Source organism: Saccostrea cucullata, unplaced genomic scaffold (assembly GCF_032062105.1).
Source record: "Saccostrea cucullata isolate Sc308-1 unplaced genomic scaffold, CSIRO_AGI_Scuc_v1 ctg1250, whole genome shotgun sequence".
NCBI lineage: Eukaryota > Metazoa > Mollusca > Bivalvia > Ostreida > Ostreidae > Saccostrea > Saccostrea cuccullata.
In genome coordinates, this window is record NW_026928546.1 from 144981 (window position 1) to 165305 (window position 20325).

General features: G+C 33.8%; 1 protein-coding gene across 1 annotated transcript in view; it reads left to right on the top strand.

The window, feature by feature from the left end:
• LOC134277886 (protein polybromo-1-like) overlaps nt 1-20325 on the top strand; it is a 62693-nt gene that overhangs the window by 8548 nt on the left and 33820 nt on the right. Inside the window, exons 8-24 of the mRNA XM_062760178.1 lie at nt 186-277; nt 750-992; nt 3311-3413; nt 4724-4792; nt 6876-6926; nt 7560-7730; nt 7854-7985; nt 8362-8546; nt 11287-11416; nt 11505-11672; nt 13108-13245; nt 13745-13833; nt 14302-14344; nt 15791-15877; nt 16542-16766; nt 18050-18129; nt 20145-20283. Of these exons, the coding sequence (XP_062616162.1) occupies nt 186-277; nt 750-992; nt 3311-3413; nt 4724-4792; nt 6876-6926; nt 7560-7730; nt 7854-7985; nt 8362-8546; nt 11287-11416; nt 11505-11672; nt 13108-13245; nt 13745-13833; nt 14302-14344; nt 15791-15877; nt 16542-16766; nt 18050-18129; nt 20145-20283 (2145 nt within the window). The remainder of the gene's footprint in view (nt 1-185; nt 278-749; nt 993-3310; nt 3414-4723; nt 4793-6875; nt 6927-7559; nt 7731-7853; nt 7986-8361; nt 8547-11286; nt 11417-11504; nt 11673-13107; nt 13246-13744; nt 13834-14301; nt 14345-15790; nt 15878-16541; nt 16767-18049; nt 18130-20144; nt 20284-20325) is intronic.

The window sequence follows — 20325 nt, forward strand, 5'->3', positions numbered from 1 at the left end:
AGCGTTCTTTATTAGCAATTTTAATATTGCTTTACTTCTTGCTGAAATTAAAATACTAATTTTTTAAGGACATATTGCTTTGTAAATTGAAGGCTCCATTATTAGTGTGACATTGACACTTGATCAAATCTATTGCAGTCACTAAATAGATGTTGTATTGTTAGTTTTCACTTATCGATTGACAGGATGCAGTAGAAATGAAGAAAATTATACAGAAGAAAAGGCAGGAAATCATTCAGAGAAAAAACATGGTGCCTAAGCCACCAGAGAGGGTCAGGTAAGCTGGAAAGTAGCAGGGGAATTGGAAAAATTCTGAGAACTGATTATGAAATATTAACCATGTCACAGAAATTAAAGAATTTGATACCACTGGAAAGAGCTAAGAAACTTATTTACATGATATTCTTGAACTTTTAGTCTATTATATTATTAAACAAATTAACTTATTCTTTATGTAACTTACATGTAAGTGCATCAATGCAGTTTTCCACAATTGTATTTTGAGTAAAAGGACTCGTACTGTTATACGGTTTGGAAATAAAACATACTAAATCCCCCCCCACTTGTTTCTGTGAATTTCTGTGCAAATCCAGGCTGTTTGAGTATTGATTGAATTAAGAATAAGCTCTGAAATACGATTGGTTTATTGACCAGGACCAGAAATCTCCAGAAGATGTTGGCGGTTTGTGTGCTGTAATCTGATTGGTTGATTGATTTGTTATCTGTAACCTGATTTGTTTATTGACCAGGACCAGAAATCTCCAGAAGATGTCGGCGGTTTGTGCGGCACTGAAGTACCCATCAGATGACGAGGACGATTTGGAGGCGTCGATGGACGCCAGTTTACTGGATTACGACGACGACTCCGGCGCCGAGACCATCATGTCCGAGGATGACAACCTCTACGTCACGCTCCTAAACGCTGTCAAGACACACAGAATGTCGTCAGGGGAGACCATCTTTGAGCCGTTTGTAAAACTCCCAAGTAAAAGGTTGGTTATTAATTTTTTACATATGGTTGGTTGTTGATTGGGCCAAGCTTAAAAAATTCTTTGTTTGCAGTTGCCGACCTATGATTTTTAGCCGGGCTTATTGCTCAAAGAGCAATTGCCGGCTTATGTGATCCTGTTCAAGACAGGATGTTAACCCCATAGTCGCCATTTTAAAGTTATGTGTAAAAATATAGTTCTTACTCTCAACCGCTTTTGAGATAATACAAATGCTAAATAAAGCAACAAAAATAAAATGAAGTTTTATCTAAATAAATAAACATATTTAGTACCTTTGAAAACTTCAGTCTTAAGTCAAAGAACATATAGTTCATTGGTGTAAGGAGATTTGATAATCAGTGTTACATGTATCTTAGTTCTCTACACATACAAAGAAAAGCAGGAGAGGGAACCAGACTGGCCTGTTTGTTTATTTTCAGTTGCGGTACCAGATTAATTCTGATTCTGACATATATATTATTATAACAGTAACTTGATCCGAAGGGCCGTATCACGTCGAGTTGACAGGCGCGGATCATCAGATCAAACACGAGATGCGAAGCGTCGAGTTTGATCTGATGATCCGCGCCTGTCAACGAGACGTGATACGGCTCTTCGGATCAAGTTACTGTTATAATGATAAATTTATTATATACCCCCTCATAACTAGCAAAATATAGCAAAAGAAAACTTTAGAGATCAATTACATAACATTTATCCATAAAACAAAGCATAATAACAAGGGACTTTTTAACGCGCAAGAAAAATAACGTCATATTTCTGTGAACTACGTCATCAGTTTCAGAGAGTGGTGATATGGATTCAGAAAACAACATGTTGATGATCCGGAAAATCGGATCACGACGTCACATGATAGCGTAAATTCAACAGTAAAATTGGGTGATACACATTAGGTATATAATAAAAAATCGGACCATGGTATTAGGATAGAAACTCACTGTCAGTGTCTTATCATTTATATTGATAGATTTAAAACGATTTTTTCATCAGAATTTTAAAACTGATATTCTTTTTTTTTATCTGTTAATACAATATAAACATATGATTCATGTAAGAAATTCATAATGATTCTACTCTGTAAATGAGCCCGGCTCTCTGTACTTCTGAGCACTTTGATTAGACTGGGTCGGTAGGTAGGCATTCTTTTTTTTTTCCTTGGAAAAAAATCAGATTTTTGTTAGATAACAATTAAAAGAGGTTTTCATACACCTACTAGACATGAATAAGCTCACCTCTTGTTATAAACTACTGAATGATAAAAAACGTGTCAAAATTTGAAAACAAAACTGTTTCAATATTCTGAAAAATTGAAAAAAAAATCAAATGACCAAACGGCTAAAAAAAAGTTTGGGTCGGGTGCAATTTCAGTGGGTCGGTAGGCAACTGCAAACAAACTTAATTTTATTTTAGGTGTTGTTTACACATGGTTGGTTGTTGATTGTTTACAGTGGATTGTTTATCGTTCACATTATTTATTACCTTATATAGAATTTCTAACACATGTGGAGTATACTTCACAGTAAGAGCTGTCAGTGTTTGGAAAATGATCTGATATATTTGTGTTCTGTAAAATTCTCTATCAATTCTAGCTCAGATGTACATCCTAAAACTTGGATATCATTTATGCTGTAAGCCAAAATTATTGCAAAGACTTTAACGACTTTGTAGCGATGCAGTCATTAAAACTGATATATATATATCATTTATGCATGTAAAGCACCCAGTGAAGCCAAAATTACAACCCTTGGCAGATTTAGTCCTATCTGCGCCGCCTATCGCCGAAATTGAGAGTCCCTTGAAGCTCTTAAATATTTGTCCAATGAAAATAGCTGTAACATACGTATCTCAATATGAGTGGCGACCTCCATGTGGAATATATCCAAACAACTTCATACAGCTGTGGGCAGTGGGCACACCTCAAAAGTGGAAGAAAATGGATTTTTTGATACACTACACTTGTTGCCGTATCAATTATTATCAATGAGCCGTGACTTTTGACTTAAATTGATGCATCTAAAATACTTATGTGGTCCTTGCAATAATTCTTGAAAACATATATAATTAAAAGAAAAAAATTCAAATTAATTAATTACACAACTTTCATCCATTGTATATATTACTTTTAGCACCAGTCGAAAATCGTCGATTGTAAAAACCTTTCGGACTTCGCAGCCAATCAAATTCGTTTGCGCGAATAAAACGGCCAAATCTGCCAAGGGTTGTTGTCTCGGAAACACGTGACTATATTTGTTACTGTATTTGTTGTGTTTGATATTTTATTAACTTGTTTACAATTTCAGGTTTTATCCGGATTATTATGAAGAAATTTCTAAGCCAATGTCTCTCTCCAATGTCCGCAAAAAAATCAAGGTACTTTCTGTATCTTTATTCATGTTAACATTTTTTTTTCACCATCTACTTGTGAAAATATTTTTTCGTGTCTAATATATAATACACTGAATACAAATTTAAAGTAAACAATATTGTTTGCAACGGAATCTGTAATATACACATTATAAGAGGACTCGTATTGTTATTATTCTTTTTTTAAATAAAGGAGGCTTCCAATAATTTATATACTTCAGAAAAATAATGATTCCTAATTCAAAATAGCAAATATAAAAATTTAAAATTGGTTGAAAATGAAGGAATTTGAGCATTTGGACCTCCAATATGGCGGCCAATGGGAAATAACTCTTGCTAAATTCTGACCTATCGAAAACTATCTTTATGCTCTCTGGCTGTCCATTTATATCTCAATCTGTCAAACTGTTAAATGTTACTCAGTATCTAGAATGTTATGTTTACAGTATCCATTTATATCTAACCAGGTGTTTGAGAATGCTAAGCAATACAAACTGTTAAATGTTACGTCGCGATATATTGCAATATTATATTTTGTATTGCAATATATCACAATATAAAATTTTTAATGAATTTTGCTTTTTCAATGTTTCAAATTCCATAACTCGAGTTGATATTACAACTGCCTGATCGCGTTGTGTGTACGCAAGTGGCAAGCTAAGTTTTTGTGGCACAACTTTAAGAATCAAAATGTAATATTCAGATTATTCAGATTCTGCTTTAACATGAAGGGCTTTCATGTAACAGTTGTCGTCTTTTCATTTCTGATAGAATGCTAAGCACGTTGCTTGCCGCCATATTTTACCTTAGGGGCAACTCTTTTTGTAACAATTTATAGGATATTGAACCCGACCGGTATTCACAAAATAATACCGCGATACGTATGAAGAACAAAAGGTACAGCTAAATGCTAAAATAGTATAGCACTAATGACTGTTAACTCTATCAAGTAGGGTTAATGATATAATACGACACTGATCTTTAATATCAAATACCCTGTACATTTTTCAGATGATAATTGCTATATATGGGAAATGTTGCCCCATTTTATTTTTGGCCCTTTTGTCTGGGCATGCAAACTCAAGACCAGGTCTCATACATAACTGTATCAGGATGATTTCAAATCAACAAGAAGTAAAAGAAAAGTTTTTGCATATTATCACGCTACAGATGTGATATCTACCTTTATAATTATGTATCTATTTTTGGCATGCTGTGGGTTAGGCATGCTGTGATTCTACCATTTCTATTTTTAGCATGCTGTGATTCTACCATTTCTATATTTAGCATGCTGTGATTCTACCGTTTCTATTTTTAGCATGCTGTGATTCTACAATTTCTATTTTTAGCATGCTGTGATTCTCCAGAAGGTGATGATGGACAGGAAGAGAGAGCTGGATCGACTCGAAGGAAGCAAGGTAATTATATAAGGACAGAGTTACTGTTCCTGGCAAGGTAAGGCTGACAGAGTTACTGTTCCTGACAAGATTTAGTATCACCACCAAGAAATAATGATCTTTAAGAAAGAAAAAACAATGTAATGCAAAGGTTTTAAACCAGATATGTGATCATTTCTTGTTGGTATACTGAGAGCTTGAGGACAGTGGATTCTATATGTGTACCCAGATTTGTTGTTGTAATAAATCTTAATTTCATTACTATTTCTGCTGTGCTTGTGTGTATTCTTTGCAGACAGTTTGAAGAAATAGATTCTGCATTTTGCCCCTCCCTTTGTGTCAGACTTATGAGTTTGTGTGTTGTATGAAGTTAAAGGTTTCTACAAAGGGACACTTCTAATACGTGAATTAGGAATGTCTGGTGTAGAGATGTAAACCTATAGTCTGTCTTGTTGCTGGCATGTTATGACTAATAACCTACATCTTTGATGTGTGGATGTAGGAATGATATTGGTTGTCTTAGGATGTTGTACCCTCCTACATTTTATTTTGGCCTTGATTGTTGATGTTGTATTAAACTGTGTTGTAAAGAGTTAGTTTGACACAGATTTAGTCAATGTGCTTGGTTTGTCTTGTATTTTCATGGAATGGATTTGAATTTGTACCAGTTTTAAACAGTTGTTGATGGCATGTTCAGACATATGTCCCTAAATTTAATATTCTCATGGATGAAATTAACATCTACCTTGAATTTTTGTTTATATCAAAATAGTTAAAAATGAAATCGGAAAGGAAGTTTTAGGATAAATGCACTTAATTTGGTCAAATTTTATTTTCTTTAGACTACTTTAACAGTACAAGTTTGTTTTGGTTTCTTGTATAATTAAAAACATTTAAAGATAAACAAAAAAGCTATTTTTTAGAGAAACCGTTTCCTTTAGGTCTTAACAAAAAAGTGTACCATAAGTACTGTATGTATCTAATGAAATATATGGAGATAACGAACAGTATTCAAGATCAAAAGTCCATTTTTTTAAACAATACAAAACAGGAGCTGAGCATACACGGACCTCTAAAACATCAGAGGTGGGATCAGGTGCCATGGAGGAGTGAGAACCCCTGCTAACTGGTCACACCCGCCGTGTGCTCCTTGTCATGATCAGAAAATAAAGGAAAAATCCATTGATATTTTAATGTGTAATTCCCTTACAATTTAATATTAAAAACACCAGTCAGCATTTGACTTAACGACTATGTTACACTATTGAGTTTTACAACCAAAATTTGCCTGGCCTAACTTTGGTGATCTTTATTAAGAAGGCTGTCAAACAGTTATGTCAGCCATCTTTGAATTGCCTATCCAATCCCAACCCACTCCTCTTTGTGTTGTGTTTTGAATGTTGTATGGTCATTTTATTCAAACTAATTTTTTTTATTTATAGTAAATTAGCTCTTTATTCAGTTGTGTAGGTGGAAGTTTAAATAAATAGGTAATATCTCTTACATCATGTGTAAAACTACTGGAAGTAATTTGCATATTTAACATTACTTTTCTAACCTTTGAAATATCTGTAGAATTATCCCTCATTGGTAAAGCTTTGTATTGTTCAGTATGAATTTTTACTCAGGTGTTATTTCATTGGATAAACTATGTGTAAGAAATAAAAAGGGAAAGAGCGGGATAGTGTTACAACACACTCTAGTTGTCAGAATATTTTTTTGCATTTCCCATAATTGGATGAACAGTGTGTAAGGATTAAAGACGGGAAAGGGGGGGGGGGTTAGTGTTACAACACATTCAGGTAGTCAGCATATTCATTTGCATTACCCATAATGCTTGCTTGCATCTTGCCTGTATTTATAACATTAATTTTGCCGTATTGTTTCCCCATTCTCTTATTAACTTATCTTTAGGGTTAAGTTTACATCCATATTATAAGACATAAATTTAAATTTTTCAATGAAAATCTTTTCCATGAACCCTTTTTTTCATTAAACATTTAATGCAGATAAGATATAAATGAGCTATACAGCTGATGTTAGAACATTGAGAATATATACTGTGTGTGTGCTATGTCTGGTGATGTCCGTTCTCTATTACCAGGATCTGGGTTTGGATGACATCTCCTCTTCTCAGTTTGACCTGCCCGCCATGGTAAGTGAGAAAAAAATTCAGGGGAGTTTAACCCCCCCCCCCCCCCCACCACCACCACCACCACAATCTCCAAACCTTCTCCCACACAGACAGTTTATATCAAACATTAAATGTAAAAAAAAATAGTAATTTCCTGTTGTTGGACAGATGTTGTTATAGTGAAAATTGGATGGAAGTGTCAGGGTTTTATTTTCAATCATTGAGGAACAAGCTCGCCTTCTTTTCTGGATGGCTTGATTAATTTTCATTTTATACCTTCCACTTAAAAACTTGGGTATATTGTAATGGGGATGTCACTCTCTCTGTCAGTACATCTATAATATAAATATGCCTGTCTGATTTCCCATAGCAAAGCATGGAAACTCATTCTTTCTGTAATATAAGGGTTTCCCATCTCTCACTCAAAACTGATATATTATATGTGTGGAAATGAGACTGTGGAAATTTGATCAGGATTGATTCCTATGGTTGTTTCAGAAGAATTCTCGCGAGTTCTTTCGTGACTTGATCAGACTTGTTTCTGTTTCAGAAGATTTCTCGCGAGTTTTTTGATGACTTGATCAGACTTGTTTTGATTTCAGAAAATTTCTCGCAAGTTCTTTGATGACTTGATCAGACTTGTTTTTGTTTCAGAAGATTTCTCGCGAGTTCTTTGATGAGGACAGTCAGGCGAGTACATCCAGTAAGCAGCGACGCGGCACCGGGCTCTCAGACAGCGACAAGAAGCGGGCAAAGCGGGCGACTCCAGAGGAGATGATGAAGCGGAGGTTGTGGACGCTGTACAGATCCGTGTTTGATGCCACAGTAAGTGTCAGATATTAAAGTTACCATTTACTGACTCGTTCTTACTGTATCATTGTAGGAGTCACATAATACTAACTGAGTAACTATTGAATTGTTGACTGACTCGACTCTGTATCATTGTAGGACCCAGACGGACGACCATTAAGATACATCTTCATGCAGCTTCCGTCAAAGAGGGACTACCCTGACTATTATCAAGTCATTACAAACCCTATAGACCTGTCCATGATAGAGGCGAAACTCAGGGCAGACAAGGTAATTATTGACATGTATCCGATGAAGGTCAAACTTAGGGCAGACAACATACATGTAGTTATTGACCTGTTACAGATAGAGGCTAAACTTAGGGCAGACAAGGTAATTATTGTCATAGATAGAGGCCAAACTCAGGGCAGTCAATGTGATTATTGACCTGTCACAGATAGAGGTCAGACTCAAGGCAGACAATGTAGTTATTGACCTGTCACAGATAGAGGCCAAACTGAGGGGGCAGACAAGGTAATTATTGCCCTGTCACAGATAGAGGCCAAACTTAGGGCAGATAAGGTAATTATTGACCTGTCACAGATAGAGGCCAAACTGAGGGCTGACAGGGCAATTCAATCTCACTGAACTTAATTTCTATTTATAGTACCCCAGTGAGCAGCATATTATCACAGATTTTGAGCGCCTGTTTAATAACGCTCGTCTGTACAATGAGGAGGAATCCCTGGTTTACCAGGACGCTGAACAGCTCGAGAAGGTCCTCAAGACAAAGTGGAAACAGATCTGTCACGTGATCGAGTCCCGGCGAGCGGCACTCAGCAAAAGGTACCAGTAAGTGTTGTGCTTCCTCCTCTCTCTCTATACACACCTAACTCTGTATCCCAGCATGCTCTGCAATACCATAAATCTGGAAATTTTTGCGTCAATTTTATTTTGCAAATCTGGGTCAAAGTCCTGTTTATTAATTTTACGTTTCAAAATTTTGCAAATGACCACTGCTTTGTTTACATTTTCTTATTGTTGAATTGATTTTAAGAAAAATAATTTTGCGAATGAAATGAACTCGCAAATTTGCTAAAAATTTGTCTACAGCAAAATTTCCAGATTTACGGTATACGCACAAAATGTATACATTCCCAAGTATTTGATGAAAATATATAGTGCAATAAATTTTAATTCAAGTTGATAAAAATTAATGAGAATAATTGAGATCAAGTCAGACTATTGACAATAAGTGAGGTAAAGGTCATCTTAATGAGAATAATAGAGATGTAGGTCATTCTAATGAGAGTAATTAAGATTAAGTCAGCTTAGTGACTAAAACTGAGATTAGATCAGCCTAGTGACTATAATTGAGATTTGATCAGCCTAGTGACTATAATTGAGATATAAGTCATTTGACGCTGATTATAACTGATTTTATTAAAATAAATAAAATTGAAATAAAGACATAACTCTGATAAAAGTCGTTTACTTGTAGCTATGGTATGGATTAAACGGATATAGACAAGGGAGGCCTAGTGACTATAACTGAGATTACATCAGAGAAAACCTACAAGTGACTATATTTGATGTACATGTAAATATATGTGCAATAAATCTTAATTCAAGATGATAAAAATAAATGAGAATAATGAGATAAGTCAGCCTAGTGACTATAACTGAGACTAAGTCAGCCTAGTGACTATAATTGAGAAATAAGTCAGCCTAGTGACTATAATTGAGAAATAAGTCAGCCTAGTGACTATAATTGAGATTTTGTCAGCCTAGTGACTATAATTGAGATATAAGTCAGCCTAGTGACTATAATTGAGATTAGATCAGCCTAGTGACAATAATTGAGATATAAGTCAGCCTAGTGAATATTTTTGAGATATAAGTCAGCTTAGTGACTATAATTGAGATATAAGTCAGAGCAGTGATTATAACAGAGATTAAGTCAGCCTAGTGACTATAATTGAGATATAAGTCAGCCTAGTGACTATAATAAGATTAAGTCAGCCTAGTGACTATAATTGAGATTAAGTCAGCATAGTGACTATAACTGAGATTATGTCAGCTTAGTGACTATAATTGAGATTAAGTCAGCCTAGTGATTATAACTGAGATTAAGTCAGCTTAGTGATTATAACTGAGATTAAGTCAGCCTACTGACTGTAACTGAGATTAAGTCAGCTTAGTGACTATAATTGAGATTAAGTCAGCCTAGTGACTAAAACTTAAATATAAGTCAGCCTAGTGACTGTAACTGAGATTAAGTCAGCCTAGTGATTATAACTGAGATTAAGTCAGCCTAGTGATTATAACTGAGATTAAGTCAGCCTAATGACTATAATTGAGATTAAGTCAGCCTAGTGACTATAACTGAGATTAAGTCAGCCTAGTGACTATAATTGAGATTAAGTCAGCCTAGTGACTATAACTTAAATATAAGTCAGCCTAGTGATTATAACTGAGATATAAGTCAGCCTAGTGACTATAACTGAGATTAAGTCAACCTAGTGACTATAACTGAGATATAAGTCAGCCTAGTGACTATAACTGAGATTAAGTCAGCCTAGTGACTATAATTGAGATATAAGTTAGCCTAGTGACTATAATTGAGATATAAGTCAGCCTAGTGACTATAACTGAGATTAAGGATAACCTGCTTTGCTAGTTCCCTGCACTCTTCTCTCCGAACTTTCTCTGACTTTTTCCTGAATGCAGAGTGCTTTATCTATTTTATTTTATATTTTGCTTAATTCTCCATTTTAGCTCTAGTGGTCAGAGACCAGATATCTTGTTTAATGTAAAATTATGTTCAGCAAATCTGAGATATTTAAATGTTATTAAAAGCCAGAGGGCTTATATTTGAGTATCCTACTCTTCTGTGTTATTTATAGCACTGGGAAAAAAGTGGAAAAACCTAGAGGGTAATGAAAACAAAACTGCATGTAAATTGTATTTAAAGTTACTATTTTTTCACCTAAAGTTTGCTTTACAGTTAGATGTTGAATGAATGTTTAGAACTCTTTTAGTTGTTGTTTATAATTGATCTTTAAAAAATGTAAATGTCGCAGAATCAAGGAATCTACAATAAGCTTTATAAAAGTATCTGAATAAAAGTACTGTATACAGGGAAATTTTCGCCCCAGCTTAATTTTCACCCCTTTTGCTCTATCCTAGCATGGGCGAATTTAAAACGGGGCGAATTCAAAGTAAACTGTTACAGTATAATATTTTAGACAAAAATCTTTTTAGGCGAATTAAAAACCGGGCAAACTTGTTTTCAGATGTGAAAGGGCAAAAATAACGGGGCGAAAATAACCCTGTATACAGTATCTATGAAGTATATCTTAACTTAAGGGTATCTAATATGTTTTAAATCATATTTGAAAACAGATAAATTAAAAAGAGGGAGAAGTTGATGAAGTAAATTCTAACTGCAGATTCTATTTATTTTAAATACCATATTGCTTGATTTAAATATTTTTACATTGTAAATTCTTTTTATGAAAATTGTATGATGGAATATCCTTAATTTAATTATTCTCAAACTGAGAATTATCCCCTTTTTATTGCTTGACAGTCGCCTCAAGGCCAAGTCCCAGACATTGCTTCCAGTTCGTCTCCAGGAAATGTACGACGCGGTCAGTAATTACCAGGACGCTAAAGGTCGTGACCTCGCCCTCCCCTTCCTGAAGCTGCCACTGAAGACTGTAAGTGTACCCTATAAACACCTAATTCTGGATTAATCCTATACAGACGTGTTATATTTGTGTGTAATCTGTCTCTATCTTCTAACAGGAGTACCCTGATTATTACGAGGTGATAAAGCGGCCAATCGACATGCAGAAAATTCTACTGAAGGTCCAACAGAATCAATACGAATCGATAGAAGACATCACCGCCGACTTTGTACAGATGTTTGACAACGCTTGTAAATATAACGAACCGGACTCACTCATTTACAAGGTATTTAATGAATACAGTTGAAACTTTATTGGTATCTCAAGGACTGATATATCTCGCATACCTTTTATATATATATATTCCATGGATATATAAAAGTTATTTGGAAGTCCTTACCATACCCCAGGTTTTGAGGCCATAAACTTAGACATACTAATTGTAAGTCCATTATTTATATATTGAATTGACAGCGGATTTTTATAAAATATTATATACTGTAAATATACATTTACATATTAGTAGTATTCAAATTATATATACTATAGAAGGTAAGGCGAGAAAAGTGCTTTAAACAATGCAAAGTTTGCTTAAAAATAATTATCGGTATAAAGCGTTTCCTAACAACGATGCCATAAACAATAAACAATAAAATAGCTCAGTGATAATGAATTACCTGTCAGTGACTAAATACATGTACATAGATGCACATGTACTTGTCTTTATTTCATAACTGCACGTTTTACGGAATTGTACATAAAAAGATACTTAAAGTATTTTAAAGTTTAGAAATATGTTTTAATTATATACATGTACATGTACTTACAAGAATAGAAACACTTTATGGTATTTCTAAGTTCGGTAACCTACTTGTTTCTAAAAGATGGGAAGGCAATTCATCGAATTCGTTATACCGCCATGATTTCTAAATTACAAAAGGTGGCGGTTTATCGAGAATTAACTGTATATATATATTCCATGGATATATAAAAGTTATTTGGAAGTCCCTACCATGCCCCAGGTTTTGAGGCCATTAACTTAGACATACTAATTGTAAGTCCATTATTTATATATTGAATTGACAGCGGATTATTCTGTTGTTTTCCAACAAAGCACACGGTGGGTGTAATGTCACAGGTGGATTTTACCTCCATGGCATCTTATCCCACATCTGTTTAGAGGTCCATGTTTGCTTTTCTCCTATTTTGTATTGTTTTATGGACTTTGATATTGAATACTGTTCGTTATGTAAGGGTTAATGTACTAGTAGTGTGAGGTCGATTACTTTTAAGGAATGGAGTGGAACTAATGATGTCACCTGAAATACTTGTATATATTGTTTGTTAATAAATTAAATAAAATATTATATACTGTAAATATACATAACATATTAGTAGTATTCAAATTATATATACTATAGAAGGTAAGGCGAGAAAAGTGTACTGAATTTGATCTAAGCCATTCCAAATCAACAGCTTCAATAAATCAGTGAAATGAATTACCTGTCAGTGACTACACAGGTTAAGGTAAATTAGGATTTTCTCTATTTTATATGAAAATGAATTTCAATTGATAAAATAATCGAGGCAAGGGAAGGTACAGATTCTGTTTTTAATGTAATATGCAACTCTCCATTCCTGAAAAATAATGGAGCGCTTAAACAAATAAGTGATGTCACAGGTGGATTTTACCTCCATATCTTTCATCTGTTTGTCTGTAGGATGCCCTGACATTACAGCGTCTTGTTTTGGAGAAGAAGATGGAGTTGACAGATGATGGAACTAATGATGTCCCTGATGTCAGGGCGCTAGTCATGGAGATGATGACCAATCTGTTTATATCTACCTACAATCACCAGGTAAATTATCTATATATCTACCTACAATCACCAGGTAAATTATCTATATATCTACCTACAATCACCAGGTAAATTATCTATATATCTACCTACAATCACCAGGTAAATTATCTATATATCTACCTACAATCACCAGGTAAATTATCTATATATCTACCTACAATCACCAGGTTTATTATTATACATTGACTTATTTATATTTATCAACAATCACTATTGGATTCTTTCAACAACAATTACAATACCCTGACTTATTTATATTTATCAACAAACTATTGGATTCTTTCAACAACAATAACAATACATTGACTTATTTATATTTATCAACAATCACTATTGGATTCTTTCAACAACAATAACAATTCCTTTTTTCACTGGAATGATATTCTTATAATTATTAAGAATTTATTTTATGTAAAATTTAAAGTATTGATGTGATAGGAATCTCCATATTACTATAAATAGATTAATGGTGTAATGTTCTGTTTGTCTACGACAGGATGAGGAGGGTCGTTGCTATAGCGACTCGTTTGCGGAGCTTCCAGAGAGAGATCCAGATGAGGATCTAGAGACTTCCAAACTGAAGGAGTAAGTAACCATGGTAACCAGTAAATATGGCTACTGTAATGGAGCACATACAAACTGAAGGTGTAACTTACTGGTGATTTAGTTGTTGTATTGACACAGTGTCCAAATGAAAGGAGTAATTTACTTTTAGATAGGTTAAAGCTGCAAAAGGGGATCAGAATTTTACAGGGACTTTAAATAGAAACTTTAATTTCAAGCACTGCAAGAGAGACTGAAGCATATTAATAAGTGAAACGCGCGTACAGGAAATCTCCTGTAAACTCCTGATGCTTATAGCACTGACATTAAAGCACCCCAATGTCTGTATACAACACTGGTTAGATTATAACTGTTCAGTGGTAGAGATTCTATTGTTGGTTTTGATAGCATTGAATGATTTACTGTAGGATATTTTTACCTTGCATTCAATGGGAGAAATTCTTTTGTTTGTTTTGCCCATGCTATACCATTGAACTTTTTTTTTTGTAGGAAACCTCTAACCTTTGATCAGATCAAAAGAAATGTGGAAAAAGTAAGTCTAGGATCAGTCTTATACTGAGATTGCTTTTTCTTAATTAGCTTATCAAACATTTGTATCTGATACAAAGTATGTATCAGTTGTATCTGATATAAAGTTTGCAATAATTTTAATGATTCATTAAAATTATTGCAAACTTTAAAAGCTGTAAATTTTGTTGTTGTTGATGCAGGGTTCGACACTAACATTTTTAGGCGTTGGTCCCACTGGACTAGTGCTTTTCTTTCACTAGTCTGCGGGCAATTTTATGAGTCCCTCAAAAATATAAATAGATAAATAGAATAAATTTTGCAATGTACTTTTAAGACTTTTTTGAAATAAACAAAGCATCTACATGAAATGTTTATACCAAAATTTGTTGAAATCATGCAATTAGGAACTATGATCGTATTCCCAATCTCATTCATTTTCCTCTATACATGATTACATCATCTAAACATCCGAAATCTTTATTTATGTGTCATACTAAATCATGATCAATAAAATGATAAATTTCATACCAATGAGTCCTAAAATTAAGCCCCAAATTGACTTAGAATTACCTAACTTCCCACCAAGAAGCTAGAAAGCTAAAAATAAATACCGGGTTTTCCAGTGAAAGTTGTCGAGAATATTTGAACAACGATAAGGCTATCTAAATTTAATTCCTTGGTTCTCAGGCCAATTTTCTCCAAAACAGATGCGGGAGGGCGGCATTTTATTTTTCATTTTATTGGCAATAAAGTAGATGAGGGAGGTATTTTTTTTATTTCAATTTCCGAATTTTCTTTAACATAAAGATAATTTTTTTAATCACAGATATACTTTCCATTTCTGGTCAAAATTTCTGCTTTATCCATTGCTTAACAGCGTGTAAACATCGTAGGTAATGTCCTCGAATGTATTTTCAAACGAAGTAGCCAAAATCTCATTGTAAATGGCTACCGGAAGTGATATTTGAATACTAAACTACGAAATAAAATCACATTTTTTTTCGTGGGGTCCGCAACACCAACTTTTTATTTTTTTAAAAATACAATAAAATCGGCAATGCGGCTACCTCAAAACGGATGCGCGCGGGCCTGAGAACCAAGATTTCAATTTTATATGGCCTAAATTCTTTTTTTTTTCCCCCAGAAAACTTTATTAGTCCGTTCGGACTAAATATCTACAAATTTTATTAGTCCGAATGAAAATGTATTAGTCTGAGACTAACGGACTAAGGTTAATGTAGAACCCTGTCTGATGAATGAGAGATATGCTTCTTATTATTCTCTCATTAAAACAAAAATTATTTAGTACTTGTGTTCACTAATTATATTAAGTCAAAGTCAGCTCTGTGTTTTAGGGTTGATACGTTTAGTATGATTGATGTTCATTAAGTATTAATGTTAATGAGATTTTTGTGTTTCAGGGTCTATGCATTAAGTATACATGTTAACTGAGTTTTTTGTCTTCAAGGGTCGATACGTCAGAATGGATAGATTTCAGGAAGACATGTTTAAGGTCTTTGAACGTGCTCGGCGACTCAGTAGAACAGATTCTCAGGTGAGTGAACTCAAAACAATTATACTATAATTAAGAATTCATCAATGCTCAAATTGTTAATTTCAAAATATCAGACCTGTTGACTCTGAAAATTCTCATATTTTCATCAACGAATTCAGAGTCCAAAATATGTCTAAAGTTGCTAGTGTGAAAATATGAAAATCCTTACATTTAGATGTTAGCAGTTAATTTTCGTCATAATCCCTTTTTGAATTGCTAAAAAAAATAGAATTATTTGCTAAAATGTGGTGGTTTCTATATGTTACTGATTTAGAATTGTTTTGTTAAACCATGCTTGTCTTGGTCATTATGCCATGTTTTGGTTAACATTAACATTGTAAAAGATGGAAATCAATGGAAATTGAAATCTTACTGGTAAATGCCAAATCTCACAAATCTAACAAAAAATTTGGAGAGACAACAATGGGTTAACAGGTCTGAAATATAAACAAATGGTGATAATTTATAAACTTAGTTTTGTGTAATAGTCAGTGTATGTTATGAGCAATGTGTAAAAGCTGTATCGAGTTTTATTTTGCACTGAATAATCTATTTGATTTAACCCTCCACTATTGAAAGTTGTTGAGGATGGCTTGGATCTGTACTGAGTGTTATTTTACACTGTATGTTGTCTTACATCTGTTTGATTTAACACTGTTGACAGTTGTATGAGGATGCGGTAGAGATGCAGATGTTCTTCATCAAGCAGCGGGATGAGATTTGTCGTAACGGAGAGCGACTCCTGACCCCGGCGCTCAGTTACCAGGAGAAACATCTGACGTCTGCCCTGGAGGTCGAGAAACAGAAAAAGTCTGAACAGGAACAGAAAGAGGATGAAGATAAACAATCCAAACGAGAGTCAGAGGAGAGGATCCTAGATTCCAGCTGTGTGAGTATATGTTGTTTTGGGGTGGATCCTGGATTTTAGCTGTGTGAATATAATATATAGGGATGGATATCGATTTTGGCTTTTAGTGTATATGATATACATTATGAGTTGATCGTGATTTTGGCTGTGTGAGAAGAGTGTTTAAAGAGAGGAGAATCCTAGATTTTGACTATGTGATATATTGCGTATAGGGGTTTAAAGTTTATGTCTTCAGGTTTAAACCACAGGCCTTTAGATCGCTTAGAAAAAAAAATTGAGGTGTTGAAAAAAAAATAAAGGTATGGAACTCTTTTTATAGGGTACCTAATTTCACCAATAAAATTCTTTTAAATCAAATGCGCTTTACAAATTAACTTTCTATCCATATCTTTTCAAATATAAACAATCTTCATTACTACCAATTGAAGTTCATTCCGTAATTCCTTATACTTCTCGAGATATTCTGAAATCCATTCCCGAATTGACATTAATTTTTTTTACTCGACATCAGCTTGGGCCTTCACTAATTGTAAAGCAGGAACGACGGGACAAATTTTCCCCGGAATTTATTCTAAACTGAATGAATATTTGCTCATTTGCATTCAAGCTTTACAAGGTTTTTCTTTAATTTGATCATATGGTGTAACTAAGTCACAAACAAAATTTTATCAGTCTACTTGTTTTGAAAATCGAAAGGTATATAATGCATTTGGGAAAAATTCGTTCTACCATAGCTTCATTTACATTCATAATCAACATGGGGGTAGTTGTTGATGTAGACTTTTTCAAATTAATTTTTCGCGAAAGGAATATTATTACGGACTTAACGGTATAAGAAATCAACTTTAAATTGTCGAAAGATATTGCGAATACTATGCAACTCTTCGCCGCACTTCAAACACCATCTGTTTACATGTGAATGACCAGGGGCCCAAGCTAATGTCGAGTAAAAGAAAGTAGGTCATTTTTGAAATTGATTTCAGAATATCTCAAGAAATATATGGAATTTCGGAATGAGCTTTGGTAGAATTGAAGAGTGTTTATCTATGAATAGATTTAAATAAAAAGTAGAATTTTAGAGCTTAAGAATAAAAAATATTTTATTAGCGAAACTAGGTACCCAGTGTAAGAGTTCAATACCATTATTTTTTTTTACACACACAATTTTTTTAAGCGATCCAAAGGCCTGTGGTTTAAACCTAAGCTATAGAGCTACAGTAATGGAAGCTTTTAAAAATTTTCATTATAACGTAGTTTGATTTATGCTGCTTAATGTATTGTAAATTTTTTTTTGTGCTGTACAGTCAGAAAGAGATGGAGAGGACTGCTTTAAGTACAAGGACGAGACGTTCCGAGTGGGCGACTTTGTCTACATAGAACCAAGGTAACATACAATGTCCCCACGTATAAATTGTTAATATATAGCTGTATGTAGAAGGACAAGAAGTTCTGAGTAAGTGAGTTTGTCTATATAGAACCAAGGTAACATAAAACATCCGCATATACAACTGTATGTACAAGGACAAGGAGTTCTCAATGGGGTGTTTTGTCTACAATGGAACCAAGGTAATTTAAAACATCCCCATGTATAACTTGTGTCAATATTTAGCTATAAGTACAAGGACAAGGTGTTCCCAGTTGAAGTCATTGCACAAAGAACCAAAGGCCAAAAAAAAATCAGTATTTTATAAGTCCAGGGAAATAGAAGTTAGTTACAAGTAAATTAAAACACCTGTTCTCCCAATTGTAATTCATCAACATCTCAACACAACAAAAAATCTATTTAAACACCCAATTTTAACTTATGCACAATATATCTGATTCAAGACCTCAATAATTTACCGCCTGTATATAAAAAAACTATAGCTTCTGATTTGATTGACAGGCCAACATCATTCTACCTGATAGTCTGAACGTGTCTTTTGAAAACGATTGTTAACATTTCTTTAATAGGGAGAAGGGATTAGAGCACAATTAAGTCATTATGTGTATAGAAACGCTTTACACATGTTAGCCGCCTTGTATTTTTTGGGGTAGGGAGAAAGGATTAGGTAAAATTTTATTTCAAAAACAATTGAGAGTAGATAAATAAAACATGACTTCATAAAATATTTGCTTTCAATATCAAGGGCTATATTGCATTTTAGGCGATATGTCGTCCAAGATATCTGCTGTAGAATTTAAACCAGTCCGTGCACAGAAACGCTATTTGCCGATCAAAATTGGAATATGATAGATAAGAAAAGAAATTTAGCACAAACGGCATGGATAAAAAATTCCTTTAACTCATGTTTTTATATATGTAAATATGAATACAATCTACACCATGTTCCGTTGTAAAGTTCTGAAATGTCAGAAACATGAGTTTCGAGATTGTAACTTTTAGTTCGAATTTCCTAACGTCTGTCAATACCCAATATTCGAAATTAAAAAGTGAATATATAAAGCCAAAGATCAATTCTTAAAAGTTGAAAGAATTAAATCTTGCAAACAATAAAAAAATTTAAACACACGAACACCCGTAAATAGTGAATATTTTCATCGTTATTGTTGGTCAGAACGTAGGTCATGTTCCTATCGCGATACATTGTATATGTTCACATGACGGATAGGCCTATGAATGGAATATTTTTTTTTTTTTTTTTTTTACATTTGATATTTACACAAGTTTAATAATAAAAAAAAAAGATATGTTTACTTTGTAGTTTTACTAGAGTGTTCTTTTCTTTAATTTTACATTTAAAAAAAAAAACGATATTTCTTTATAATTTTTTTTTCTTCATTAGATATCCCTGAAAGTATCAAAAAATAAAATTTATATTGAAATATATCAATCATTTCAAGTAGTTTCACTCAAATTTAGACACAAAACACGGAATGTTGACCCTGATCAACTGACACAGACTTCCTGTGTAATGCTACGTATATATAGATTTTTGACATCTTGGGTATTGGGGGTCTCCAGGTAAATAACACCACTGTTACATGGGCCACTCCACCTCGTAAATTAGGTTGCACTTTTAACTTCCAGTTACAACCAAGCTTAGAGTGTTAGACAATGCCGTAAACAATCAGGTAACCGTACGGTAAAAAAATTGGGTCTTTAATTCATAATTATTATCACTCTCATCATCAACTTCCCTTACTCATGCAGCAATATACCTTCTTCATTGCATAGGGTGTGTATATATTTCTGTTGATTCGATATGCAAGAGCATGATCTACGTATGAACAATTTCTGAAAAAAAGTAAATTATTGACAAGCAAGTTGATGAAACAAGAATATCACACTGTTAACATTTCTTTATTTTTTGATATAGGGAGAAGGGATTAGAGCCACACATTATGTGTATAGAGAAGTTATACACACTGTTAACAGTTCTTTATTTTTTGATATAGGGAGAAGGGATTAGAACCTCACATTATGTGTATAGAGAAGTTGTATACAGACGCTAACTCACAACAACAGTTACACGGGAACTGGTTCTACAGACCTAACGAGACCTTCCACCTCGCCAGTCGAAAATTCCTGGAGAAGGTTAGTAGATGATTGTACTAATATCGTAAATGTAGTTATCAC